Below are 23571 nucleotides of genomic sequence, written 5' to 3'. Positions count from 1 at the left end.
AGGCTTGCTTATGCCTGATTATGTCAACATTATCAATAGGTACCAAAAGGAGCCTTGAGGCTCCCCTGTGTCCAGTAAAAAATGTAAATGTACTGCCTTCAACTCGATTCCGACTTATGGTGACCCTATGAATAGGGTTTTCATGAGGCTGAGAGGCAGTGACGGGCCCAAGGGCACCCAGTGAGCTTCATGGCTATGTGGGGATTTGAACCCTGGTCTCCCAGGTCATAGTCCAACACCTTAACCACTACACCACACAGATGGACAAATCTGTGAGTTTCAGTTTCTCATTTTTGTAGGGTTATGTTCATTTTGCACAAGGTCTTAAAGTCTTTATGGGTTTTTTCCACAGTTTAGTGTGTGTTTCTCCTAATGCACACATGTTTGCATGCAATTTCCCCCCAAATAATATTTTTATGTTCATGGCTGTATGAATTTTTATGCATACTTTCCTCCCGTAATATATGCATTTGCACACATTATTTGATTGGAGAACTGTATCACAAAACTTGGAGAAGTGCAAATTTCAAAGGATAGCTGGGTTTAGGTTTATTGTTTTGGGAAGTGAATATTAGGTACACTTGCATTAAAGTCCAAAGCAAATTTCTTCCCCATCCCTAATCCAGCAGCCATCCTGGCAAGAATAAGACCCTCTGCACTGTTCCACCCAGTTTGTGTTACTTACCAGAAGTGGGGAGCAACAATGAATGGCACATCCATGCTGAAAGGGGCATTTGGTGCAGGGTAGCCTCTAGGCTGCCGTACATTTTTGATGGCTCTTTCTATGTTGGGATAGGACATAGTGGCCTATATCAATGGATTTCCACACAAATTCCAAAAAAAAGAGCCTCTGCCCCACCCCACCCTCAAGAGTCTAGCTCCCTGACATGGATTTTCTGGAACTCTGTGTCATCTCCAGTAAATTCTGAAAAAGAATCTTGGACTACTGTGTAATGCTGCCTCGCCTGAAAAAGGATATTGTAGAATTGGTTCAGAAAAGAGCAACCAGAATAATCAAGGGGATGGAGTGATTCCCCTGTGAGGAAAGGCTGCAACATTTGGGGCTTTTTAGTTTAGAGAAAAAATGAGTAAGAGGTGATGTGATAGAAATGTATAAAATTATGCACAGCATGGAGAAAGTGGATAGAGAAAAGTTTTTTCTCTCTCTCTCATGACACTAGAACTGGGCAGAGCTTGGAAAAGTTACTTTTTTGAACTACAACTCCCATCAGCCCCAGCCAGCATGGCCACTGGATAGAGCTGATGGGAGTTGTAGTTCAAAAAAGTAACTTTTCCAGGTTCTGGAACTGGGGGACATCCAGTGAAGCTCAATGTTGGGCGATTCAGGACAGACAAAAGAAAGTACTACTTCACGCAGCACATAGATAAACTATGGAATTCACTCCCAGAAGAGACAGTGATGACCACCGACTTGGGTAGCTTTTAAAGAGGTTTAGATAAATTCATGGAGGAAAAGGCTATCAATGGCTACTAGCTATGATGGCTATGCTCTGCCTTCATAGTTGGAAGTGGTATGTTTCCGAATGACAGTTGCTGGAAACTGCAGGAGGGGAGAGTGCTGTTGTGCTCAGGTCCTGCATGCAGGCTTCCCATGGGCCAACTGATTGGCCACTGTGAGAACAGGATGCTGGACTAGATGGGCCACTGGCCTGATCCAACAGGCTGTTCTTATGTTCATATGTTCCTCTGAAGAATTTGATTTAACTAATCTCTTGCTGTCTTTCTGCTATAGATGTTTCAGCACCTCATGCAGAAGCGAAAGCATGTGCTGTGGTCCTTTGGGCCTGTTAACAGTGTTCTCTATGACCTCACGGAAATTGACTCCTGGAGGGAAGACCAGCCTTTTCTAGAACTTGTTGTCTCAACCAAGAAAAGAGAGGTACTGTGGAACTCGGATACTTTTTTTGTCTTTATGGGAAGATGACTGCTGGTATTTTTGAAGGCGGAATCTGAGTGTCCTTATCCTAGCTGTTCATACAACCAACAATGTTTAGGAGTTTCTTTGCCAGCTGATGAAAGGAAGAAAAAAAGCTGGTGAGACTCTGTAACAGAAGTTACATCACAGACTTCAGTGTTGTGGGACAGAGTGAAGGAACATTGCCTTACGCTGCAAATACACAAACAGTCCAGTGGAAGATTATTGAAGCTGCAGGTGGCAATGTGACCTGCTTAGATGGCTTGTCTGCTTTTCTGTTTTCTCAGTTAAATGAACAAGAATTAGGCTGCAATTAGTCATGATATTCCTGGTACGACTTGCCAAAGCTTTGTAAGGTTTGAACAGTTTGTATTTATAGATATGATTTTGGAATGTCCCAAAATTACAAATTAGTACAAGGCAAAATATTATGTTATTTGCATGCAAAATTCTTTTTCAAATACATAGGTATGCTTCCTCATTTTATTTTCTTTTTCTCCATAAACAAAATTCTAGAGATATCATAGCAAAGTTCAGTGCTTTCTTCAAAGAAAACAGAGTGCTTTACAAAAGACCTCAAATACTTCCCAAGGATTTCAGCTTTATCCAATATGACCACCCGGGCCTTTGGTTGCCATGGCAACAAGCTCTGCATGGTCGTCTTCAGCCTATGGCAAGCTGGCCTTGTGGATCCGTTGGCTTTCAGCATTCATTTAGAAGGGATGAGAATGATAGCTGTGTATTCTGCAAGTGCAAGCTGAGGATTATGGAGTACACTGCCTTTTAATATGGAGGTTCCACTTAACTATTAAAGCCAATATTCACTGTTGGATGGAACTGAAATAAATTCACAGAGAAGAGTCTGCTTTAAAGACTCGGGACATTGCCTGTAATGTCTGAATTTTAAATCCATTACTGATTGCAGTGGAAGTCAATGGGATAATGAAGCCTTAATGCAGACATCTAACCTCCCTGAAACTTGGGCAATTTGGCTGCATTTTTTCTTTCTTTTCTTCTTTGTCTTCCCCCTTTCACTAACCGCGCACTGCAAACTGATGTAGCCTCTCTGACCTCCTAAAAACCCCACTGGGTCCTGCAACCCCCCTTTCCCCAGGATGCCCATCATTTACTTTATGCCATGGAGAGGCTGCAGCAGTACGGGGTGGTTGCTGGGACTAGGCTGTCACTTCTGATTTGATCCAATGAGTAAAACTCAGCAGCAGAAGCTCAGGCTTGACCAGAGGCAGCACCTTAGATATGGCTTCCGAGTCTGAAAACATAGAACAGCAAAGGCTGCCAGGTTGCAAAGCACAGCCAATTACTCTGAATAATTGGACATTTGGATTTTTTAAAAAGCCCTTGAAGTCCCCATTCTGAAAATGGAATGTCCTACACGAGTGGCTCCTGCCACCATCCTCCCTCTCCAAATGCCAGAAAATTACAGCCTTTGCAAAGTGCAGCCATTGAAGGCAAAGGACTATATAGCTCAGTGGTAAGAGGGCATGCTTTGTATGCAAAAGTTCCCGAGTTCATTCTTTGGCAACAGGGTTGAGAGAGCCTCCTGTCTGAAACCCTAGAAAGCCATTGTTGTACACGTGAGCTTATCCTCTTGTCCCTCTTAGAAAGAACCTCTTTCAACCTTCAGGTTGTAGCCGGCAAAGCAACTCCATTCTTCTAGAAAGACAAATTGTTTGCCTGTTAAGACCTTGTTAACCCTGTTCAATTTTGCGTGTGCTCCTTGGCTGTCATCCCATTAAATTCTATAACTTGTTTATTACATGGGAGATACTTCTCACAAAATAGACCCATTTAAATTCCTTTGCAGCAGCAATTGCTGTCAACTAGCTCACCTGTATGATTTTTATATGTGACATTTTACGTCATTGTAGCTTATTTCTTTTGCCCTCTTTGAACCATCATAAATGTATTGGAATTGGGACTACAGAATGTGGTTGGAGGCACCTTCGCATGCAGCATTGGTCTTTGGCTGGTGGGCCACACCCAAAACTTGAGACGTGTTGCTCTGACTTGCACAACCATTCTCTTCTTTCCCTTTCTTTTCTGGTATAGGTTTCTTTAAACTCTCCTTTGCATTTAGAGTTGTAAGTGGCCCTAAAGATAATAACCCCCCCCGACCTATAGCACCTCATGTGTAAGAGTGATAGGAATTCTCACTGAGTTCCCTTGATAACATGGGTAAGTGCAGACTAGGGATGGGCGAGAAACTCAACTCAGTTCTCATTTAAAGCCACATTTATCAAATTTTCACTTTCCGAAACAATATGAGGACCGAGACACAGTCAGCCTTCACAATTCCACTTACCTGAATTTTGCAATGCAGTTCACCAATCAAACAGTGTTTCCTTAAATGCATATGTTAGGGGAAAGTGTGCATAAAAAATAATATATAAGTGAAAATAATAAGACATTAGATAAAGAGAAATAGCTTGGGAAATGTGTACATTAGTCAAAACTGCCCACAAAAATGTGTTAATTAGGAGAAATTCACACTAAAATTCTGAAGAATTTCCATGAAGATTTTAAAAAATCACAAATTGCTGTAGAAATGTGGAGAACTGAATTTAAGATTGGAAAAATGAGAAACTGAGAGAACCCAAAATTGACAGAACTTTCCATCCCTGCTGTAGACCTGTACTAAAAACAACAGTGCACTTTAATATTTTAACAGGAGTCCTTGATAAATATATTTCGTTTATTTCTTTTTAAAACTACAACTGTTTGATCCAAGTGTCAGAACAGTAAAATGCATTTTGCAAATGTAGAAGGGTTGAGGAGTGGGAAGTGGGAGGGGAAAATGTGGTGAGGAGAATAGGGTGAATATGGGAGGGTGGCACGGTTGTGCCTGCCGGCCTGACCTCACACATCTACACATTCATCAGAACTTGCAAATTGAGCCCCCCTGGACCCGCAGGTGTGATGCATGCACAAACTCATGTCATCTGACCAGGAACAGAGAAAAAAATAAAGAGGACAAGGTTTGTGTGTGTGAGCGGCGTGGGTGGGGAGACAGAAATATGAACTAAAGCATTTACAACTGGGGGCATTGTTGCAATTCGAGCGTAATGCTGGGTCCCAGATTGGGAAAACTAGAAGACAACTGATGTAGGGGATATTGGAGTAGTTCAATTAAATGGATAGGCAGTAGATTCAGAACAGCCAGAAGAAAGTGCCACTTTACACAACACGGATGCAATGTGTGCAGTTTGCTGCCATAAGATGTGGTAATGGCTGCAGGCTAGCTTTAGAAGGGAATAAGATTCATGGTGAACAAATAGGTCTGCAATGCATGTGTATAGAAAACAGGAGCTTCACAGAAGCACGTGACTGGCCAATGTTGGAATCAAGCTGCAGGATTAAATGGACCCACCTTGGTCTTATCTAGTACAAGGCTGCTGTTAATGTTCTTAGAGAGTCCAAAAATGAGCCTAGAGGCCTAGACTTTTTAATTATTATTGTTGTTATTGCTCCTGCAAGTATATAGTATACTTCATGCATTCAAAGCACTTCATGTATATTATCTCAATAATGCTTACAATCCAGGTAGGGCAGATTTATTAACCCCATTCTACAGATGAGGGGCTGTGATGAAAAGAGAATGGTGTGCCTAAAGCTACCTATTGAGTTCATGGCAGAAGCAGGATTTGAATCGGGGACATCCCAGCTCTCCCCCTTGGCCACTGACACTACCAGCTCCCACCTCCTCGCCTCTTTGGAAAGCAATACCAAATGGTATTTATTTATTGGTTACTCTTTTTTTGTGAGAGGTACATCGCACTGCTCTGTCCCCAAGGGGCTCACAAGGAAGACCACAAAAAGGACTCTAAACATAGTAATATCCCATCAGATGCAATTTGATTTTTCCATTTTTAAAAAACAAACTATTGGCTTCTTCACTGCTGCCCTGGTGTAGCGTAGAAATAGCTATTTTACTCATGCATGCTCTTGTTGTTGGAGCATATAAAACCCACAGGTGATTTGATTAACTGAAGGAAGGGGGGAACCTCCTATAACTGCAGCAGTTGGATCTTCTAGTAGTTAAAATGTGATTCATTTTATTGGACCCTATTTAAGAGTGTAGAAAATCAGTGAATTGTAATGTCAAGTGCTATAATCATAAACTAAGAGTGAATTATCACATCAATTCAATTCAGGCACCGTGCCGAATCATGACTGTTGTTAATCATAGTTTAGAACCTAAATCATAGTTTGAGTTTGCAAACATACAGTGGAAAACCATGGTTTTTAGAGCGGCTTCTTGGCTTTCATTTTTTGTCTGTTTGGCACTCTGATTCTTCCCAGTAACAGAGCAATGACCATAACTGCCATATGTCACCCTGGGCTCCTTCTGGGAGGAATGGCAAGATATAAATTTAAATAATTAAATAAAACTGACTTGTAAATTCAGATGCCAGACAATAGCCAGCACAAACTGTGATTTGAAAATACACTTCAAACCAGGGTGTCCAACTCTAGTTTGCTAGCCAGTTGCAAACCATGTTTTTTTAATTCAGACACTGCATCAAATGATAATTAAACTACCTTAACCATGGTTTGCTGTGATTCCTGAAGTGAGCAATACTGTCCAAGCTCATCACCTCCCAATTTGCTTCCCATTATTAGGTGATAGACTAGTATGGTAGCCAAGAGACAGTGGTCCTTGATGACTGATCAGTAGTGATAGCAATTTAAGAATACCATCCTATTGACAGCTGCAATTGTAACATATGACCTATCTAGTATAAACTCACCCTAATTGTGTAACAGGAGTCTAACTGGGAGCTAAAAACTCTTGCTGATCTACTACAAATTGTGCAGAGATCTTCTAGTAGGTCCAGGGCACTTCCTTACATCAGTTTATTTTGGACTTTGCTCCCCCCGCCTCAATTTAATCCATGGTAAACCCAGATTAATAGAAGTATCAGATGACATTTTAATGAGGATGATGTTATATGGATGCTGCACAAACATGAATGAATGAACAGCAATGAGTCCACAATAAACTGCTATGTGGAAGCACCCCCAGATCTACCTTCTACCCATCCCAGTACTAGATGGACTTTTCATTATGAAATTAATTTAATTTTTCATGGAATGCTAGCAGATCTTTTGCAGCACACTGGTACCAGCACACAGCTAGGGTGTTATCTGGCACTCCCATTTGAAGTTCATGTCGTATAACTCTTCGGGCCTATCTATTAATGAAATAAGTGGCTGGCAGAAATAATGAGAAATTGCAATCCCAGTTTCCACATTGTTCTGCAAAGATTTTTCCTCTTTTTCTTAGGTGCTACCCATTGGCACCTTATTGTTGTAAACTTTATATGATCATTTCAGATAAGCAAAGTTGCATTTATGCCAGCTGTTAACACAGCAATAAAAAAGATTGTGTTCACAACCTCTTTACCTGGAGAGCAAACATAGCACTTCCCTATCTCTGTTTTTTATCCTCTCTTAATTTGCTAACTTCATCTGCCTTCTGTTTACTAGTGTCTCTTCACACCAACATGTTCTCAGTAAAAGGTCTCTTTCCCTCCACTCTCTTCCACTTGTTCTAGAGATGAGGAACCTGTGGCCCTGCAGATGTCATTGGAGTCCAGCTCCCATTAGCTCCACCCAACATGGGCAGTGGTCGGGGATGATGGGAATTGGAGCCCAGCAATATCAGCAGTGTCACGGCTTCCCCAGCCCTGATCTGTTTCATGACCCCCACTCCATTTTCTCCCTTGCCAGTGTTGGTTACTTTTTTGACCCACCAAGAAATTACTGTTGCCCTTTGAAAGACACTTCTTCTCGTATATGTATCAGGTCTAAGCCAAGACATTGTCACATGTGAGGTAGAAATCCAGATATATTGTCCCCTAAATTTGTTCCCTGATAGAGCCAGCCTTCAGTTTAGCTCTTCCCTCACTCCACATACATGTGTTTCTCCCCCCAGCATGTTATGAATTGCTATATTGGGGGAAGTGTGTTTGTTTATTTTGTACTGTCTGTAGAAGTGCTTCACTTTGACATTCTCCAAGGACAAATCCTCTCACAATCTGACCAGGGGAGAGCGTTCCTCCCCCAAGTTATCCTGAACTACAGAGAACGTGGGACAGGGGCTTAGTTCACCTTCTCTGATGCTTTGGAGAAGGCAAGTTGCAGTGTGAGCTCCTCTTGCAGCTTCCCCCTTCTTCAGGGCCCTTGCAGGCACTGAGGAAGAGGCAGGAATGGCCACATTGACTGAGTCCTGGAGTCAGAGCAGTCTAAAAGCCTCCTTTCTCAAAGTGATTTCTGGGCTGTAGAGGCAGAATCACACATGCATCACAGAAACATGCCCAGCAGTGGGAGGAAAGGAAGTGCATTTCCATATTGCCATCCTTGTCAAGTTTCCAGACTGCTTGTGGTGCAGTTGACGGTACGGCTCATGCTCAGCAGCCATTCATTGCAAGGCAGCTTGCCAAGGAGGATTTCCCAGTGGATTGTGCCATTGGTTTCTGCTGGTGGTGGTGGTGATGATGATTAAAAACTACTGCTATGCAAACAGTGTAACATAAGCAAATGGAAGGCATCTGCCTCAAAGAACTTGCAGTGTAAACTTAGCCACCAGAATGGCGAAACAAGGGGTACATATGAACAAATGTCATATTATGTGTTCTGAGGGTTCCTTTCAGCTGGGGATGTATTGCCCCATTGGGGGCAAGGTCACTTGTATCAGTTTTTGTAGCAACACTCTGCGCTATGTTTTATTGTATTTTCTTGTGTTTGCTCATGTATTCAGCAGCATGTCATGTTTGCAATGAACATCTAATTATATATATCTCGACTAGGGATGCAATCCAATATACACTTACCTGGGAGTAAGTCCCGTTGAACCCAATGGAACTTTCTTCTGAGTAGATAAGTGTTGGATTACAGCCTCAGAGATTAAATCCAAATCCTTCACAAGAAAAGTAAGATTTGAGAAGTGTTACTAAGGGCAAGGGATAGCACCGTGTAGGTTTTGTGGCAGGGAGTTTTCAAGGGAAAAAGGGCAGAGTGTTCATCGTTGTTCCACAGTTCCCCATATCCACTAATCAGCTTTGGGTTGCACCATTACGCATACAATCGCTCATGATAGAGAAACAGTCTAGCTCTCGATTTGTGCTTTTGACTGTCTGTAAGAATTTGTCCTCATTTGAGATGGAATGGGGAGAAAAGCTTTGTGGAGATACCTTTTATTAAAATCTGTTTCTTATGTCCTCCCTTCAAAATCACTGGAAATTGCATCCCAGAAACAAGTATCGTTTGGCGCTAAATCACTCTCTCTGTCTTTTTCTTACAGGCTCGTCATATCCTAGACATGACCCCAGTGAAGGAGCTTGTGAATCTGAAGTGGAACACATATGGGCGTCCATATTTCTGCTTTCTGGCTTTATTTTATGTCCTTTATATGATTTGCTTCACCCTGATCTGTGTTTATAGACCTCTGAAAAAAAGGGCAGACAACCGAACGGATGAACGGGACATTACCATCGCCATGCAGAAAACACTGCAGGTATGTTTCTGTTGCAATGCAATTTTTCTGTTATAATCTATTATAACTCAGTGGGTCTAATATATATTTCTCAGTGAATCCATGCATGCAACAGAATCAGGCTGGAATAGAATGGCAGAATCCTAAGGCTGTGCCACTTATTGATGGGGGACGGGAGGATCACATTTTCGAATGTTTCCATATATAAAAAAACTAGCATAGCCGGGACAGAACTGGGCTGGAACCTTTCTCCCTGATGATCTGAGTTTTCAAAAATGGCATCTCCCTATCTGCAGCCTGAAAAGGCACAATGCATTCTACCAGATCAAGAGTGTACTGCATTGTCCTATATGCATGTGAGAGATTGAGATGTCAAGATAATCCAGGAAGTCCCATTGTCCTCCAGTCATGTATTTATCCATAGTATGGTTTCTTTTTTCTTTTTAAAAGTTATTAATCACCACAGTAAAGTGCAAAATAAAAACACTTAGGAATTTTCAAAGAAAACAGAATTGTAAGAATACAAAGCAATATTTAAGGTCACCTTAAAGACGTATGAGAGGATGCTTTTCACTAAGCTCATCAAGGAGGCCCCTAGCAAACCTCTGTAGAAATAATATTCCGCATCTGCAGTGCCATTCCTAAGAAGGCCCTGCTCCAAAGCCTGCTAGATCCCATTTCTTGACAGGAGGAAACCTGGAGCAAGACCATCCCTACCTGACATGAGCTAAGCAGCTAATACTGTCCTGTTTTGGTCTTGCCTAGCACTCAGGCGTCGGTTAGTTCTGTCCCGTTCCTTGCCATTGCATTCCACTGTATGCCGTTCTACCCCGCCCCATCTCATGGTATGCATTTTGTGCATACTTTTCATGTAAAATGCATACTTTCCAGAGCATTTCATTAGTAAAATGCACTATTTGTATGCATCTGTTGAGCTTCCATGGTTAGGGAGACATCAAAAGACCCAGGGTCCATAGCTCCGGTCATCCTCTTCCAGCATCCAAGGAGCCACAACCACATGACTCTTTGCCTTCTTGCTTGTTAGGGATGGGGTGTTACATCACACCCACGCTTCCCCACAGAATTATCCCCCCCCCATAATTCCAGGGTGGGCTTAGGCTGAAGCTTCATCTCTTGTCCTTTTGCCTGCCAGCGCCTTTTCTCTGCCAGGCTTTCGCTCCACTGGAACGCCAGTGAGGCCCTCTGTCCCTCACCCCTTTCCTTCCTCCTCTGTTCTGTGTGACTCCAAGGGCCCACTGGATCTTTATTTGGCTTATCTCTCAGCCATTCTTCATCAGTAGCCCTGCTGGCCAGTGACCTGATCTGGCATCTATGCAGGAGGGAAGCCAAGGAGGCAGTGGGATAGTCCCTGGCAATCTTTCACAGCATCTTTTGCAAAAAATAAATCTTCTGTGCACATTTTTTACATACTGGAAATTCATTGCAAAATATAGATGAGCACATAGTTTGACTGGGAGTTGTGTTCTGATCCTGAAGCAAGTTCAGGAGTCCCAGATTAGATCAGTATGGTGCAAAAAGTAGACCAGACAAATTGCTCCCTCATCCCAAGGCCCAGGGAAGTTCCTATATGAGAAGACGTTGCTGCAGACATCTACTTTATACAGTCAACAGATGAGTAAAACTGTACCGCTTCAGACTGCGGGAGGGAGATTACATGCAAAAAAACCCACACCCACCTCACTTCAAGAGAAAGCAAGATGACAAGGAGAAAGGTTATGGCCTACAGATCATCCTGATGTGCTAGTTTTCTCCATTTTTTTAATGGAGTTGTATTTCATCATGTGGTGTGGCCCAAGAACAGTTTTACTATGTTATCAAGATGATCCTATTGCAAGATTCTCCATGTGTTGATGCCAACAGATTTAAATGTCTGGCATGGGAAGAGTTGTATCATTTTTTTCAGGGCTTTTTCTTCATTACCTAGTGGTCCTATTTCCTCATTACCTAGTGGTCTTTTCATGTTTTTAGGAGTCGTACCTGATGTATGAGGATTACCTCAGGCTGGTGGGAGAGCTGATCACAGTGATAGGAGCCATGGCAATTTTGCTCCTAGAGGTAAGGAAAAACACTAAAGCTGTACAAGAACAGATATTCTTTAAGCTAACCAACACCAGTCCAGGAGCTCCATCTACTATTTGAGTCTGCACTGAACCATTGTTCTTTAATAGAGCATATCTAGATTAAATTTTGTAATGTTTTTGCAAAATTTTGAACTAATTTAATTGTCAATACTTCCTCCAGAAAACCATGGGAATTGTAGTTTCACAAAATACTTCCAACTGGAGGCAAAAATAGTGCAAGCTATATTTGATTTCATGAATATAATCAACAACTATCTATCTTAGAGTGAAAAAAGATGATCCAACCTATTGATGATTTTATGCATCAGACCAAATATTGTTTGTAATGTTTATGCTACCAGTTGGAAATCTTTTGCTGATACACACCCAGTCTATAGAACAGACTCTGCCTTATGATTATTAGCCATAGGAGCTGACTTTATTCCATAGGCACAGGGAAGTTCATATTTTCAAAGTACTTCCCTTTTAGAGTATATCTTTCCAACATATTTTAATCTCATTGTGCTATTATTTCCTAACGCTTCTTAAGCCCTTGAACTGCCACTGCAGAGAGGCAAGGTCCAGGAGAGGCTGTGGTGGGCTAGTCTTGAATGGCTATGTGGGCCAGATTTGGCCCATGGGCCATTAGTTCCTATCCCCAGTTCTAGGGGACTATGAAAGAAGGCACAAGTCACTTCAGTCCTAGGTGGAAACAGCATTTTGGTTGGCTTAACGCTCTTTAATTGTTGCAATCTTTTCAGATTCCAGATATTCTAAGAGTTGGAGCTGCTAAGTATTTTGGACAAACCATCCTGGGAGGACCTTTTCACATCATCATGTGAGGCTCTACGTCTCTAAAACTCATAAATATCCCCCTGCCCCCTTTCTCACTGGTTCTCTGTCTCTATTTGCTCTCAATTGTTTTCTTTCCTTTTAGGGGCTGCTTCTGCTCTGGATTTCTTTCTGCTCAAGTCTCTCTCATACAGCCATATTTCTGCCTGAAGTCAAATTTGAAGTGAATTTGGTTTTTTTGTGCCTCAGATTAAGCTTCTGAGGAATTTCAAGGGAAGTTAGCAAGAAGATGTCTCAGAAGGGCTCAGCACATCCTAGGTGTTTTTTTGCTGGATTTTGCCTAGAGTGAAATTTGAAGTGAATTTGATCGTTCCTCCAAACATCTGGGGCAACCAGAACAGTTTTGAAAAAACAAAGCAGAAAGATGAAATGAATGGATGACAGCAGCAAACAGCCAGAGCAGAGTGGGCCTTAATAAATGTTATTTGAAAAGTGTTTGAAATGTAAAAAAAATCTCTTAGTGAGGGAAAGGGAGTAGAGTGAGATTCAAGTCTCTTTGGCATCAGGCAGCCTCATCACCCAGTGTTGTCTCCTCTGAGATTTTGGGCCCTCTTTGTCTGCAGTGAGCTATGCAGCTTCTTGCTCTGGATTCCACTTCTTATGTCTTTTATATGTGGCTCTCCAGCCACGCTCATTTCACCAGCTCCCTTGCCTTGCTCATGAACAAGGTCACAAGAAGGGAATTATTTCAGGCAGCTGTAGCAGGAGTGCCTGACTCTCCCAGGCCACCCAACAAGTACAGCTGGCTGCTTGCCACCTCTGCAGCAGGGTGCTTCTTTCCCTAAGCTAGACTTCTGTTCTTGGCCTTCTGTTTTATTACTTCTTCTCTCCCACCTCACCCCCCAATCCCTGTTATGGTTCCTTCCTTTCCATTCTGGAACCTCAGCAAGGTGGAGGTACGTCTTGAAACTCGTCACCCTTCTTGAAGGGTGATTCTACTTGCCTAATTGTTCCACAGAGCTTTTCTTTTCCTGCTGTCCCTCAGGTTAACGACTTCTGTTTATGTTTTCACAAATCTGTGTGATGTTGGAAGGGAGGGAATCTCACAACCCAGTAAGGGACACAAACACACGCATGGACACACATTTAAATGCCACGACCAAGCTCTCTTGTGTATGTATAGGATAATCAGCTGTGGCTGGCCATGTTCTTGATCATGCCACTTCCTTTTCAGCATTGTGTACGCGTGTATGATCCTGGCGACCATGGTAATGCGCCTCACGTCCACAGATGGAGAGGCGGTACCCATGTCCTGTGCCTTGGTTCTGGGCTGGTGCGACATCATGTATTTTGCACGGGGGTTTCAGATGCTTGGGCCCTTCACCATTATGATACAGAAGGTAAGGAATACCATGTGACCTTCTTACAAATATACATCACAAACTCAGGAGGCAAATGGAGAGAGAATCCTATTTAAAATTTCTTCCAGACAACTGTCTTTCTTGAGTAAAAAAAGGTTAAAACTGCCAACCATGCCAAGAGAGACTTAAAAAAAGCTCATTTGTAGTAAAAATGACTCCCAAGCATTGCCTTACCGAATCAAACCAATGACCTATCTATTCCAGCAATCTGGAATTGGCAGTTTGAAGAGCATTACAGCTCTGTGAGCCTATCTAGTTCACCTTTCGTTGGCTTTAAATGACCAAACTAGGTAATATTGGATGGGAAATAGCTGTGCTGTGGAAAAGCTAGATATCATAACATCTCATTTCTTTCCTTTTTCCTTCAGATGATATTTGGAGATCTTATCCGCTTCTGTGGGCTAATGGCTGTTGTGATACTTGGCTTTGCATCAGGTGAGACAGAAACTGGTGGGTGTGTTTTTTGGAGGGGAAAGGTCATCACAACGATTGCTATTGGAATTTTGGAATTGCAGGATGAACATGATGGGTTTTTTTTCTCCATTGGAAAATCTCAGATATTTTCCCCACAGGTTGACCTATGGTGGCTGTTCATATTTGGGCTATTTTGTGTAAGCCCAAAACATATATTTGTACCCTCTTACTATTTCCAAAGGTTCTTCATAGTAGTGGTTTTCAAACAATGTTCCTGAGCCTTGGGGTTCCTTGGAAGCTTATTAGGGGTTCCACAAGAAGACAATGAATACTAGGTGACTATGATACCTGAAGAACAGGCTATTCTCCATTCATTACAGACTTTTCCCTGCAATGTACAGCCATAAGAGAGTGCCAGACACACTTTTCATTCATGGGGACCAATTGCTGGGCTGAGCTGCCCTGATTGGTGAACTGAGAACTCACCTTAGAATTTGTTATGGGTGCTGGAGAGGATGTGGAGTACAAGGCTCTTATGTTCACATGTGGTGGGAATGTGAACATATTCAAAGATTCTGGATGGAGGTCTATCCAATGTAACGGGAACGAAAGTAATAAAAACACCGGAATTGGCATTACTGAATAAATCTGATGGTCAAAATCAAACCATATTACACAAAAAGCAAATTGAGTATCTCCTAATAGCAGCACATATGCTGATAGCTAAATGCTGGAAGGAGGCAAAAGGATTAAACATTAGGAAATGGTACAGTATAGTATGGGAAATAGCGCTTACAGAGAAACTCAACCTCTGAGAGTAGTAAGAGGACAAAAGAAAAAAAGATAGTTTTGCTACAGAATGGTCGTGTTTTATTACACATATAAACAAAACAGCATCAACACAGGTTCCAGCTGCCTTTAAGAGTTTATGGCTACAATAGTTTTTCCTTTTTTGGGGGGGGAGAACAAACAATACCTTGATTCGAGATCTGTCAACTTGTTAATTAATTATCATCAAATAACTAACGTTAAGTAATATGAATTGTATCTGTATTGTAAGTGGATAGTGATAGACTGAAAACAAACACATATGTAAAGTATTAGTCTTTGTATATATGGTCTTTGAACTACATTAATATTTAAAATACACTTTTTCTATGTATATTCCCAAATAAAATTTTAAAAAAATAAAAAATAAAAAAAGAATTCGTTATGGGTTGAGGAGATGGGCTTGAGGGGTGGTCAGTGGGGGAGGCTGTTGCACTCATGACCTGTTCACAGGCTTCCTAAAGGCATCTGACTAGACATTGTAGGACACGTAGGAAGCTGCCTTATACTGGGCAGACCATGGGTCCATCCAGCTTTGCATAGTCTGCCCTGACTGGCAGCAGCTGTCCAGGATTTCAGGCAGGAGTTTCTCCCAGCCCTGCCTGGAGATGCCGGGGATGAACCTAGGACTTTCTGCATATGAGGAAAATGCTCTACACTGGGCCACAGCTTCCCTGTTGTTGTTGTTGTTGTTATGTGCCTTCAAGTTGATCACAACTTATGGCGACCCTATGAATCAGAGCATCTGTCATGAACCACCCTGTTCAGATCTTGTAAGTTCAGGTCTGTGGCTTCCTTTACAGAAGCAATTTATCTCTTGTTCGGTCTTCCTCTTTTTCTACTCCCTTCTGTTTTTCCTAGCATTATTGCCTTTTCTAGTGAATCATGTCTTCTCATTATGTGTCCAAAGTATGGTAACCTCAATTTCATCATTTTAGCTTCTAGTGATAGTTCTGATTTAATTTGTTCTAACACCCAATTATTTGTCTTTTTTGTGGTCCATGGTATCTGCAAAGCTCTCCTCCAACACCACATTTCAAATGAGTTGATTTTTCTCTTATCCGCTTTTTTCACTGTCCAACTTTCACATCCCTACATAGAGATCAGGAATACCATGGTCTGAATGATCCTGACTTTAGTGTTCAGTGAAACATCTTTGCATGTGAGGACCTTTTCTAGTTCTCTCATAGCTGCCCTCCCCAGTCCTAGCCTTCTTCTGATTTCTTGACTATTGTCTCCATTTTGGTTAATGACCATGCCAAGTATTGATAATCCTTGACAAGTTCAGTGTCCTCATTGTCAATTTAAAGTTACATAAAACTTCTGTTGTCATTACTTTAGTCTTCTTGATGTTTAGCTGTAGTCCTGCTTTTGTGCTTTCATTAAATTTCCCTTTCCCCTTGACAGCTTCTGTATCTGACCAGTCATCTTTGTCTCATGTGTTCCACCTCCAGCCTTTTACATCATCTTCCAGACAGAGGATCCTAGTGGTGTGGGACACTTCAATGACTACCCCATGTCTCTGTTCAGCACCTTTGAGCTGTTCCTGACCATTATTGATGGTCCTGCCAACTACGAAGTGGACCTGCCTTTCATGTACAGCATGGTGTACTTTGCTTTTGCCATCATTGCTGCTTTGCTCATGCTGAACCTGCTCATTGCCATGATGGGAGACACCCACTGGCGGGTGGCCAGTGAACGGGATGAACTTTGGCGGGCACAGGTGAGAACATAACTGAGCAGGACAGAGATTCCAGGGGAGATTCCATATGTGCTTACTTAGCACATGTCTACACTGAAAATTTACACCAGTTTCAAGCTGGTTTATGTGCTGTGCTCCCAATCATTGAACGCTGGGAATTCTTGTTCTGTAAATAGACTGGAGCTTTGTAACCACAAATTCTTGGTGCTTCAGGCTTCAGTGGCCAGAGTGAGGGGAAGCCACCATCATGGAACTGGCTTCCTGTAGAGTAGAAGTGTAAAGGTTCTAGCTGTTGGTTGTGTCTGCTACTGCTCTACTAGATGAGATCTAGTTTAATATTACAGGTTTTCTAGGCTGTCACAGCACCATCTTTAAACAACACTACAAAAGGGAGGACCACAAACAGCCTAGTGAGGACTGAGCATGCTCAGTGGCCAAAGAATGCTGCCTGACTGTTGGGGAGGTGATCTGTGCCCAGATGCTTTTTGCGATGATCCAGACCTGCTGTCTCCTTTAATGCAACAGGGGAATGGAAGGGCTTTTTGTGATGATCCAGACCTGCTGTCTCCTTTAATGCAACAGGGGAATGGAAGGGCTTTTCGTGATGATCCAGACCTGCTGTCTCCTTTAATGCAACAGGGGAATGGAAGGGCTTTTCGTGATGATCCAGACCTGCTGTCTCCTTTAATGCAACAGGGGAATGGAAGGGCTTTTCGTGATGATCCAGACCTGCTGTCTCCTTTAATGCAACAGGGGAATGGAAGGGCTTTTCGTGATGATCCAGACCTGCTGTCTCCTTTAATGCAACAGGGGAATGGAAGGGCTTTTTGTGATTATCCAGACCTGCTGTCTGCTTTAATGCAACAGGGGAATGGAAGGGCTTTTCGTGATGATCCAGACCTGCTGTCTCCTTTAATGCAACAGGGGAATGGAAGGGCTTTTCGTGATGATCCAGACCTGCTGTCAGCTTTAATGCAACAGGGGAATGGAAGGGCAAAGAGCATGGTTGGCTGTTACATGTTGTTGTAGGCCCACTTGTATTTAAATAAAATTATTAAATTGTATTCAGTAAAATTTAAAATTCAGATGAATTAAATGTTATAGTGAAGTAAAGCAAAACAGATATTTCAGTTTGATTTATGAATATGAACCTGTCAGGTTTATCAGTGTTTATTTTTGTTATTGTTGTTGGAAGGATTGGTCTGACCCTTTGTTTTTATGCAGGTTGTTGCCACAACTGTCATGCTTGAGCGGAAGCTCCCACGATGCCTCTGGCCTCGTTCTGGTATCTGTGGGCAAGAGTACGGACTAGGGGACAGGTGGTTCCTCAGGTGAGTCCCTTTTGTCCCGATGTATATTTGCATGAAGGAATGAATTAGCAATTGCAGCTAGTTAAGACATTTCCAGGACATAGATATGACAGGGACATCGGAGGCTTATACCAAGTCAGACCATTAATCTATCTTGTTCAGTATTGTCACCATGGTTCTCTAGGAAGGTCCCCTGTCTGAAATCATGGTCAGTGTTGACCATCAAGAATTGAACTAACCTGTGGAATGCTAGGCATGTGCTGTACCACTGAGCTACTGCCCTTCCTTATGTCAGATCCTTGCTGGAGCCTTGGGTAGCTGTGCTCAAATCTAGATCTGGAGGATGCATTCATTAGCTAAGGCCTGAAGGTGCAGGTGGAAATAGAGTCTTAAATGCAGAGGATACTACTCTGTTGATCTGGCTAGGGCAGAAGTCAGGCTTAGTCTATTAGCCCATATTAGGGCTATCTAACTGGGAGGCTTCAGACTGCCTGTTAGTCACAGGGGCCAGTTTTGCTCATGCCTGTTCCCTGAGGCCTGGAGTGCGCGCACACAGTCCCAGGGAACTCACTAAGCAAGGTCCTAGCCTTACACCCTAAAGGTGCTGGCGCTCAGTCCTTGGAGTTCATGAGAGTAGGACAGCTTTCATCTTGGCAGTTAAGCTTTGATACTGACAAGCACAGGTTGAACAGCAGTGGAACCTGAACCTGCCCCTATGCCAGTAGCCCTATTGTGCAGGTCACAAATCCAGTTGAACACTCTGCACAGCAGTGTCTTATTGGAAGTAGAAGTTGAAGGGAAAAATAGTAACCTCTATATTTCTTATCTACATAGGGTGGAAGAGCGTCTGGACTCCAACAAACAGAAGATGCTTCGCTATGCAGAGGCCTTTAAGAGCCAGGACAAGGAGGATCTCGATAAATTATCTGGGAAGCTAGAACTGGGCGAGCATTTCCAATTCCAGAAGGAACCATCTCCAACAGTCTCACGGAGCACGTCTCAGAGTAGTTTCCACCGTGGTTGGCAAATCCTACGGCACAACACCTTCAGCCACCTTCGTGGAGAAGTGAACCGTGCCCTGGAAGAAGAGGTCTATCATGTCTGAAATGCCTCTTGACTGACTGTACACTACTGGTGCTTTGTACTGCATCACTAAGTCCTCCAGGTGCTGGCGCGATCTTGTTCCTGCATTATCAGACAGCATTCATAGGAACATAAGAGGAGTCCCATTGAATCAGGCCAGTCTATCAACCTGCTCACAACGGCCAGCCAGAGGCCTATAGGAACCGTGAAAGCAGGACCTGAGCACAACAGCACTCAGTTCTTGTGATCGCTGAGCTCTTTCATCATATCCCTGCATTGGTACTCCCTCACAACTGCGCTGTCTCTGTACATCAGGGCAACGGAACTGAACAATTTTTATTGGGATCTGCATCTCCTTCCTGTAGAAATCATTCTAAGGAGAGCAGTGGAGTTATATCACCATCAGAATCTTGTAGGAGTCTAGTTATGACCTGATCAATAGTTCCTATTTCTCAACATGTTCTCAGGCAACATTCCACAAAAACCTCCCTGTTACTTAAAGAGCTGGCTCTATGGAAAATTTAGATCTAACATGAAGAGAATTTTTTGTTGTTGTTAAACTCAGGGAACTAGGTAAAGCTGACACAGCAGCTAAGCAGCCTGTCAATAGCTAGCTAGTTAGCTAGCACTCTAGAGGATCTTCAAGTGTATGGATATCATCAACTGAGTACATTTTCCACACTTCTACCCTGGGAGGGACAGAGTGGGTTCTGCTTTTTGAGTACAGGAAGCTAGTGCACTTCAAGCCAAACATACGACTGTGGATTTATCCCAGATAGAACTTTCCTAGGGCCATATCATAGAACTCATTCGTTCTTGAAGGCCATGATTGAGGCCACTTTGAATTCCTTTAATATTTGCTATTGGGGGATGTGGGGGGAGAGGGTTATGAACTCATTTGTGTTAATGTGCAGCTGCCACTTCTCCTTGCTGGGGTAGATTGAGACCTGTTTTGGTTATACCATCAGCTGTTGCCAGTTCCTGTGCACATTTTATGTGGGGAGGTGCTCCATCTTCCCATCATCTCCATACTCACCCACAGCAGTACTTTATGATGCCTGGTTATGGTGGAAGAGCAAATGTGAGGCAGGATGCAGATGTCTGGATTGCAATCCGGATTGTGTAGCTGATAGTGGTGGATGAAAGTTCTTCCTCGCAGTGCATCACCTCTTGGCCCCTTTTGAGTACTGTTGTCACAGAATTTTGCTTAAAGTAAGTCTGGGGGGTTCAAGTAAAATAGCCAAGGAATTTTGGGCAGAGCTTTAAACGTCTGCAGAATGAAACCTAGCAAAATGTGTCTTTCTTGAAGATACAGCTTGGGAGGAAGACTTGTCTTTCCACAATAACAACTAGAGTGAGACTAGTGCTTCTGCAATCTCCCTCCAGCTTTATCCCCACATAAGAAAAGCAGTGACTTAAGATTATTGCCTATCCTACTGCAGAGTGGAAAGTTTTTCATGTTCCTCTGTAGCAGGAGCAGTGAGGAGAGGTCTCCGCTGGCCAAAGGAAATTCACTTGCGCTGCTATTGTCAAGATACATTTATACCACTTGCAGCATCAAGTCAGTTTGAAATAAAACCTTAACATTGTTTAATACCTGCTTTATGCTATGATAGTCCCTGTCATCAAATTAGTTTGGGCTGTGCCTTCAGAAAGGGGGTTGTTTTTTCCCATTTTCATTCCCTGACTTGAATTCTATTTCCCGTCCATGTTTTCCCTCAACTCAGCAGTTTCCAAACTGTGTTCTAGGCTATTCTAGGGTTTCTTGGAAGCTTTTTGAGGTTTTTCTTTTCCCAGGGAGAAGATGAGTAATGGCACTCAAGCTTCCCTGAAAAGCGCCTTGTCCATCACTACCGGTTTTCGCCAGGTGTGTCCAATGGAATAGTGAGCAGGTTTGGGGACAGATTCTCAATTTATGCAGGGCAACAGTGACGCCTAATAGACTAGGCCAGTGCCCCACGTGAATGGGGTGCACATCCTGAAGATCCACCCCAAACCTCTCTCAAGTTTTGTGGCTGACATACTGCAGGGTTGAGGGAGGGCTGTAGCTCAGTGAATAGAGCACACGCACTGCATGCCAAAGGTTCCAAACTAAGTCCCCAGCATCTCCAGGTACAGCTGGGAATGTCCCCTGTTTGAAACCTTGGGGAGACACTGCCAGTCAGTGTAGGCATTACTAAGCTAGATGGGCCAATTCTCTGATTTAGTACAAGGCAGCTTCCTGTGCTCCTGTGGTGTTCCTTGGCAGGGGGGGATGATGTGAAAAGACTTCTTTACATGGAGGAGTAGTGTTTGGAAAGCTCTGCAGGTGAGCTCTGCAGGATAAGGTGAATGAATGTTCATTAATGCACTCTGATGAGGCGAGTTAGCCTTGGGTGGGCTTGTTCACATCTCCGTTTCCAGATATTCCTCCTTATGTTTGGGGATTTTGCACTATAAGTCTGTGAAAATGAGAAATGTGATTTGCACATATATAAAAATTGTGAACCATGGTAATAATGGTTTGTGCATTGTTGGTAATTTCTTTTTATGTCTTAATATTTGGGAAGAGGAGACTGTGTTCATCTGCCTTTAGATTATTTCCAAAGGAAGCCTGACCCCTTAGCTAGTAAGAAATGCCTCGGCTCTCCTTACAGTTCCCCAAAATTTACCCTACACCCAGAACAATAAGCTTGGTTTTATTTTTATTTTTCCTTAATAAATGTTGAATTTGCATTCATACTCACTGTAATACATCAGATGTTCTCCGTTGGGAAATGGGGTGGATTGCGGGTTTTGGAATTGTGAAGATTTTTTGGTATATATAAAAAAAGCAGTCAAAGGCTGCAACCCAATGTGTACATTTTTGGGAGTGGGTTCAATTTAACATCAGTGGGATTTACTTCCGAGTAAATATGCCTAAGAATGATTGTGCTGAAAATGAATGAGATGTGGCAGGCTACCAGGCTGACAGCAGTGGATTCAGTAACCAATTCAGTGCAAGAGGTTAAGAGTTTCATATCTGGAGCACATGCTGAAACTGTAAGGGCCAGGTGACAGGTCACAACATCAAGAGGACCAAGTGGTACAGTTATCCTGGAATGTGACACTTCAGACTATGAATAATAATTTTTATCTTAGAATGTTTCCCTGTTACAAAAGAAAACCTCAGTGACCAAGCTACTATGTCTGGGAGGAGGGCTTTCCATGTGCAGGATTTGAGGGGTGGGGGTTTCATAGGGGAGCATTCCAGTCTATGTGATCTTCTACCTGCAGCCTTAAATAGCATAGTCCAGGAAAGGCTGTACCAGGTGAATCAGCTGATGATGTAAACTCATCCAGGAATCTCAAGCCAATGCAACCATGTTTTGGGAACTTTGCTCTAAAATGCAGTTGTAATGTATACTTCCCTTATAGGGCAAAGATTGTTGATCATTAATCAATTCAGAGATGTAAGGATATATATCTATACTGCAAACTATAGCGGTTCATCACGGCTTCCCCCAGAAACCTTTGGAACTGTAGTTTGCTTAGGAGCTGGGAATTCTCTTTTAGGGTCTCTTAGCGATCCCGATCTTCCCCTTATAGAACTATAGTTCTCACGATTTCCTGAAAAGATGGAACATTAGTCTTTTCAAGGGTGAAATCCTGTACACACTTACCTGGGAGTAAGTCCCAATGAATGCAATGGGACTTACTTCTGAGTAGACATGTATAGGATTGCACACTTAAGTCTGTACTGTAAGCACACACTAACTCAATCCACATAACTTGAGCTACTTTGCTTGCACTTTGTCAGCACACATCTTGACTCTGGAGCGAACTGAGCTAATAGGAGTCCAAATTAGTAGCTTTAATTTGCAGGGTTATTTTTGTTTGCATTGCACTTTCTGTTTCTCTTCTTATCATATTAATCTAATTGGGGTTTTCCCCATTTTGGTAACAGTAAAACGAAGCTGGAGATTAAAATAAAATCCAATTTCAACTTAATACCACACGAAGAAATATTTTACTGTCTGAATTAGCAAGTAAGGAGTTAAAACAATCCTGTTAGGACATCTAAGAAAAAGCAAGATTCCTATCACTGTCTGAGTCATATTCTAAAATGTATTAGCAATTTTTCAAACTCTGCTCCGTGGCCAAAAACAACACAAAACACTGAACTGTTTCAGAACCTGCAATTTATTATGCCCTTCAATTAAGACAGGGCATGCTCTGAACATCACTGTTAGAGATGGAAAATCACTTGTGGTTTTGAGCTCTCAGGAAATAAGCTTGTAGTTTTTTATCTTTATGAATGTTATGCCACCTTTTAAAGCCAATATGGGTGTTAAGCAGAGTTTTAAATTAATTTTAAATTTAAAAAACGCTTCTTTTCACATTTTGTTTATGGTCCAATTGGTTTTATATTGACTCTACAAACTTTTGTGATGTAACTTGCAGAACAAGCTTGTTCTCATCCACATATGGACTCGAAAAACCCAGCTTTGTTCCTCTTTAATAAGGATT

General features: G+C 42.4%; 1 protein-coding gene across 1 annotated transcript in view; it reads left to right on the top strand.

The window, feature by feature from the left end:
- The window catches only part of LOC133389610 (transient receptor potential cation channel subfamily V member 5-like), a 47107-nt gene extending 25116 nt beyond the window's left edge, over window positions 1–21991 (top strand). Inside the window, exons 7-15 of the mRNA XM_061637587.1 lie at window positions 1754–1900; window positions 9261–9473; window positions 11442–11528; window positions 12295–12371; window positions 13560–13725; window positions 14115–14181; window positions 16443–16711; window positions 17915–18021; window positions 18835–21991. Coding sequence (XP_061493571.1) covers window positions 1754–1900; window positions 9261–9473; window positions 11442–11528; window positions 12295–12371; window positions 13560–13725; window positions 14115–14181; window positions 16443–16711; window positions 17915–18021; window positions 18835–19105 — 1404 coding nt within the window. The 3' untranslated portion in view covers window positions 19106–21991. The remainder of the gene's footprint in view (window positions 1–1753; window positions 1901–9260; window positions 9474–11441; window positions 11529–12294; window positions 12372–13559; window positions 13726–14114; window positions 14182–16442; window positions 16712–17914; window positions 18022–18834) is intronic.
- The last annotated feature ends 1580 nt before the right edge of the window (window positions 21992–23571 follow it).

The sequence above is a fragment of the Rhineura floridana genome, chromosome 1, assembly GCF_030035675.1.
Source record: "Rhineura floridana isolate rRhiFlo1 chromosome 1, rRhiFlo1.hap2, whole genome shotgun sequence".
Classification (NCBI taxonomy): domain Eukaryota; kingdom Metazoa; phylum Chordata; class Lepidosauria; order Squamata; family Rhineuridae; genus Rhineura; species Rhineura floridana.
This window is presented reverse-complemented; position numbering and strand designations above follow the sequence as displayed.